At 38.0% G+C, this 5,422-nt stretch overlaps 2 protein-coding genes across 2 annotated transcripts in view; one reads left to right on the forward strand and one right to left on the reverse strand.

Annotated features, from left to right (window-relative positions):
* LOC106942783 (uncharacterized) overlaps positions 1-347 on the forward strand; it is a 4,330-nt gene extending 3,983 nt beyond the window's left edge. The window contains exon 2 of the mRNA XM_015026120.1: positions 24-347. Coding sequence (XP_014881606.1) covers positions 24-324 — 301 coding nt within the window. The 3' untranslated portion in view covers positions 325-347. The remainder of the gene's footprint in view (positions 1-23) is intronic.
* Positions 348-1,760: 1,413 nt separating this feature from the next.
* On the reverse strand, positions 1,761-4,070 carry lto1 (LTO1 maturation factor of ABCE1). Its single transcript, XM_015026121.1, has 5 exons — positions 3,891-4,070; positions 3,303-3,408; positions 2,966-3,036; positions 2,459-2,576; positions 1,761-2,275 (listed from the first exon to the last, which is right to left on the reverse strand). Exons 1-5 carry the CDS (start codon positions 3,947-3,949, stop codon positions 2,204-2,206), a joined length of 426 nt encoding a protein of 141 aa, XP_014881607.1. The 5' UTR covers positions 3,950-4,070; the 3' UTR covers positions 1,761-2,203.
* Between the last annotated feature and the right edge of the window lie 1,352 nt (positions 4,071-5,422).

Genomic DNA, 5,422 nt, shown 5'->3' on the forward strand with positions numbered 1-5,422 from the left:
AAAAGATTTAAATTTGATTTAACATGCTGTGCCTTTTGTGAATGTCCAGAAGAATCACTTAATCACCTATTTTTTTCTTGTCCCTTTTCCTCTAAACTATGGGGTGATATTAAAAGGTGGCTGTCCCTTAAAATTGATAACATTCCTGAGATTAACATCAGCCATGTTTTATACTATGTTGATGGTCTTGATAGTAAAATATCTGATATGGTAAATATTGTTTTTTGCTTGTTAAATATCATATACACTGCTGTAAATGGAGAGGTTCTACCCCTTGTTTTGTTTTCTTTCTCAACCAATTTAAATTGTATTTCACCTCATTGAAACTTTTGAAGTCTGTTTATGCAAAAAAAATAACCGCTCTGCTCTTCTTTTGTTTTAATTTCTCTTGCCTTTTATTTCTTTTGCCTTAATGTCATTATCTTTATTTTTTTTAGCCCCACGCCTTGTTTATTCTTTTATGTAACTAGGCTGCAATGTTCTTTGTACCTCTACGAGTCTTTGTATACTGTTTAACATTTAATAAAAATAAAAAAAAACTGTGGTGTGTGTCTTTCCCTTACTCATGCATTTTCATCAAGAAATGTTTAGATGTCTTGTCTTTTCCTTATGAGTGTTAGTTGTTTTTACATTTCATCGTCTCCTCTAATTTTTCTTTTCCTTATACATTTCTGCGTCATTATGCAAATGAGGAGGGTCGGTGTCTAACATTTGAGTCTCTCTTCAAACATCTCTGATTCAGAACTCCTAATTTGTGCCGATTGAAAATGGAGGTGTCTGGCCAGTGTCTCCTTAAAAACTTGAGAGGCAGCTTATGATGCATTATACTCTTGCTCCTTTTTGCACTCTTGTATTTCTTTTTTCCCTCTCCTATCCAGTTAGCCATGATTTTTGTTAAATTAATCTAATTTTAAGTTATTCCATGCATTACTTTTATTTGTTATGGTTCTACAGTCAGGTCATAACAAACTATATGCACTTATGATCAAAAATGCATGAGTAAGCAAAAAGGAATTGAGAAACAAAGATGGTCCTAAATAGAATAGCTAAACAAGTACACACACACACATTTGCATTTCCCCTTGTGGGGACCAGGCTTCGGTCATCACAACGTAATATGTGTCAGGAAAAGGGTCCCCACAAGATATTACAAACGCACGCATGCACACACACACACACACACTCTCTCTCTCTCTCTGCCAGAGTAGCTATCAAAACTCTAGTTATTACTGAAAATCAACTTCAGAAGACGTGATGCTCAATAGTCTATAGTGATGTGAAGTCATTGATACTCCTGAAAGGTTTAGCAAGAGGCTTGACTTGAACACAGTTTGTTGCTACAATGACAAAAAAAATTTACTGATTATGAAGAAAGGTATCAAAAATATTTGTAGCAACAAACTTTTATTAAAATGTAAAATAATCTTTTTCAAAGCTGGAACTACTTTTAGGTTTGTCTTTTAAAAAAATTTAATGAGAAAAAAAAAAAACTTCTTGGTCAAGGAAATAATGTGACAAAGAAGAACATTTTCTAGAACAGGGGTGTCCAAAGTCGGTCCTCGAGGGCCGGCTTCCTGCATGGTTTAGTTCTCTCCCTGGTTTTACACACCTGCATCAAATGATGGCTCATCAGAAGGCCTAAGCAGAACACTGACTTGCTGAGAAAATTGTTACTACCACTTGGGAGAGATCTAAAACATGCAGGGTGCCAGCCCTCGAGGACCGACTTTGGACACCCCTGTTCTAGAGTTTTTCTTTCCATAACTTCAGTCTCCATCCAGTCGATGAGTACAAAGTATTCAGGGCCTAACAGAGCTGCTTCCCTTGGTATGGTGACTGACAGAACTCAACCCACCATATGCTTACTGTGGACAGAACCACAAATCATTTCCTAACTCAGAGAAGCAACATCAGCTGCCTGATCTAAAGCCTGTTTAGAAAGCAGCAGCTTCTCCATCAGGAGGATCCTTATCACGGCAATAAATCCATCCTAACTAGTTACACTCAAAACTATTTTTTGTTCCCCCAGTTCCTTGAGTTGATGTGAAGTCAGGACAGAACCAGGATGAGTTCTCCAGCCCTCTGAGTCACCGGCATCCTCTTCCACTGCTTCCTGTGAGGCCCACAGTGGCCCACTCAGTCTGGTTTCATTCCTTCTGGCTCTGCTGCTGCCACGCCACGCCAAGTCACTTCACTATGTCACTCAGAAAGACGTCCCTTCAGCTGTTCGGATGTAATCCTTAAAATCAGTAGGCACATTCAGCATCGAGCAGACCTGCAGGACAGCAGATAGAGAACAGCAGATAGAAGACAGCTTTTTGTTTTTTTAAAGAAAAACCCATTCATTTGCTTTTCAGTTGACATTCATTCACTAAAATTGAAGGTTTCCCACTGACAGAAACAACACACAGAGAGTAAGAGAGTTATTATGACTGCAGCGGGTCAGACTGATGTCTACCTGTCTGAACTTGGCTCGCAGCTTCTCTGTGTCCTCCTGCAGCTTCACAGACTGTGGGTCATCAAGGGGAAACTTCTGGGTCAAATTCAGCAGAGCTTCCAGAGCCCTGAGGCGCTTCCTGGGGACAAATCATCACGTTAGATTCTGGTTCAGCTGAAATGTCTGGCTGCTTTAACCATGTTCTGCACCAGGAGTCCTACAGAGCTACCATCTAAAGGCTGTTTATTATTGTGACTTTATTAAATATAAGTTCACAAAAGAGATGGAAACATTTTCATTTTTTGTATTAGAATCATAATTCTGTACAATTATCTTTTTGCAAAAATAATTATGCACACAGACAGGAAAACCATTACTTCTCTGTTACTTTCCTACATGTTCAGAATTTAACAACGTTCTGGACTGATGGAATTCTGCAGCTGTTTCATAATGACATGAATCTTCAGAGATGCAGCTGGACACTGTGGAGTCAGACTGAGTGGAGCCAGAACGTCGAGCTGGTCATACCTTGATCTGTCATCAGACTGATGCTCCAGCAGACATTTCCAGCTGATCGCAAAACCGTAATAAAAGGAGATCTGAGAGAAAAAATATCACAGTTGTTAAAGCGACACACTTCAATTCAACTGGAGTTAGAAACTTGGTGCCACTTTATTAGGTACACCATGCTATTACTAATTTGCCTTTAGACCAGCCTCAGTTCTTCATGACATTACATTAGCATTCAACATTAGTCAGAAACGGTTGTTGACATGATGACGTCAAACAGCATTATCGGTTTTATATGAGCAAAACATTTAAATGGATGACCTGACCTGACCTGAGCCTCATCAGCCCTGCTCACCTCAGATGACAGATTGGCTCCGTGAGACGCCCCGTGTCTCCAGCCGTTGTGCAACCCCCGCTTGGTCCCCCTCTGGAAGCCCTCCTGGTAGCCCTCACCGCGGAACCTGACAGAGTACAAGCAGAAGCTTTCAATCAGCAAGATGCTGCTGTCTGTGATTGGACATCTTTCTTCCATCTACTGGCCAACCAGGCGGTTTGGTTAGGATTGTTTAATGAGAACAGGACCAGGTCAGCTATATTTTCTGTTTTAATTTATAATGCAGATAATCTTTTTTATTATTATTGTAACTCATTTCATAATCACCACACATAGTGTCAAATATTTCAAGCCTTCATTTCTTGTCATTTTGATGATTATGATTGTACAGTAGTTTCTATTTCTATTCAGACCAATGAATCACATCTGTAGGCTTTTCACAACAACTTATAAATGCAGTTAAGATGGACAGGGATCAGTCTACAGTATTTCTGTTCTATACCTGCTGCTAAGCTAACTTGATATTCCAGAAGGTTCTGTATCCCTCCGCCTCTGAGTCGTTAGCTCTCCTCAAACATCGCCCGGTCAGTTCTCACCCACAAAACTCACCTTTCATCTGCGAAAAGAATACTGTCAAACAGATCCTCAGCTCCCTGCTGTCCAGCCATGTTTCTAACGTGATCCACTTCTTGTCTGAGTGCATTTCTTCTTCCATTGTTTAATGGCAGTTCAGGTTTAGGCGCATTACCGCCACCTTCTGGACTGGAATGTAAATCTTCTTCTTCTTCTTCTTCTTCTTCTTCTTCTTCTTCTTCTTCTTCTTCTTCTTCTTCTTCTTCTTCTTCTTCTTCTTCTTCTTTTTTTTTTTCTTCAAAGAACTTTATTTAAATGAAATTAGTATACATCAAAACAGCCAAGCAACACAGCCAGGGGTGATTAGATAAGAACATGCAAAGACGTACATATTGAGATTGTCCTTTGAGCCTTTTCATTTGTAGAGTCCGTTATTGATTTGATATATAGTCCCATATCTTTAATGAAAAAAGAGAAACAAGGTGTTTTATTAGCAAATTTGCATTTATGAATATAAAATTTAGCAAAGAGTATTAGTAAGTTTATTATAAAGAAATGATTGGCATCCTTTCTATGAAATCTATAGAAACAAAATAAAACATTTTCCCAGCATAAGGAAAAATTCTTTAAAATTTGGTCATTAATAAACCTGCTAAATTCTGACCAAAACCTTTGTATAAAAGGGCAGAGCCAAAAGAGATGCATCACAATTTCTGGATGGCCCTCACAGAAACTGCAATTAGTGTTTATGTCGCTTTTAAATTTTACCATATAGTGTTTAGCAGGGTAAATTTTATGGAGAATTTTAAATGACCCTTCCTTCACCTTGTTTATAATTAAATATTTATGGGGGGTCATCCAAACTGTTTTCCAGTGAATATCTGGGATATAACGGCTCCAGTAAAATGTTATGGCTGGACGAGAAACAATAAGTTCTTGGAACAACCTGCGTATTCTCTCATTGCTTTTCCTAAACTCCAGTGAAAAACAGATTTTTCCAACAGATGATTCGGCTAGAACAGGGATACAAGGTGGAACAGACTGAGTATAATTAGTGTTTTTAAACAACATTAAGGTGCCCAAAGGTATAGCATTAACCACCATGGAGAATTCCTGGATACTAACTGGAAAATTATATATCGAGCAGAATTCATTGTAATTGATTAATCTCTTCTTCTTCTTCTTCTTCTTCTTTAGGTTTTAACGGCAGCTTGCATCCATTGATGTTGCACTACTGCCATCTATTGGATCCTAATATGTATGCCTCAAATTCTCTTACAGATCCCAGCATTTTTTTTAAAAAAACGAAAGATCTTCTTTCCCCCCTCAATACTATTTGACTGATCGATCACATTCTCAAATTTCAATTCCCTACTAACACCTAATTCCGTTTTTAATAATCTTCTTTGATTTGCATATTTTCTACAACTAATCAAAACATGTTCTATCATTTCTACAGTATCATACCAACTACATAAACCAGTAAGATGTTTCCTCATCTTAAAAAGATTATATTTAAAAAACTGTGCCCGTGGAATGTAAATCAAAACAGCTTTGAAGTCAAAATG

The sequence above is a fragment of the Poecilia latipinna genome, unplaced genomic scaffold (genome assembly GCF_001443285.1).
Source record: "Poecilia latipinna isolate Pla-1442-1.1 unplaced genomic scaffold, P_latipinna-1.0 Scaffold4554, whole genome shotgun sequence".
In the NCBI taxonomy this organism is placed as follows: Eukaryota; Metazoa; Chordata; class Actinopteri; order Cyprinodontiformes; family Poeciliidae; genus Poecilia; species Poecilia latipinna.

Bases quoted from the DNA above. Each gene is read 5' to 3' on its own strand.
- lto1 (XM_015026121.1), bottom strand. From the start codon at position 3,949: ATGGCTGGACAGCAGGGAGCTGAGGATCTGTTTGACAGTATTCTTTTC. The intron at 3,037-3,302 runs GTGAGCAGGGCT...TTTTTCTCTCAG, and splicing joins GAGCCAATCTGTCATCTGAG to ATCTCCTTTTATTACGGTTT. The intron at 2,276-2,458 runs GTAGACATCAGT...GCTGTCCTGCAG, and splicing joins TGCGAGCCAAGTTCAGACAG to GTCTGCTCGATGCTGAATGT.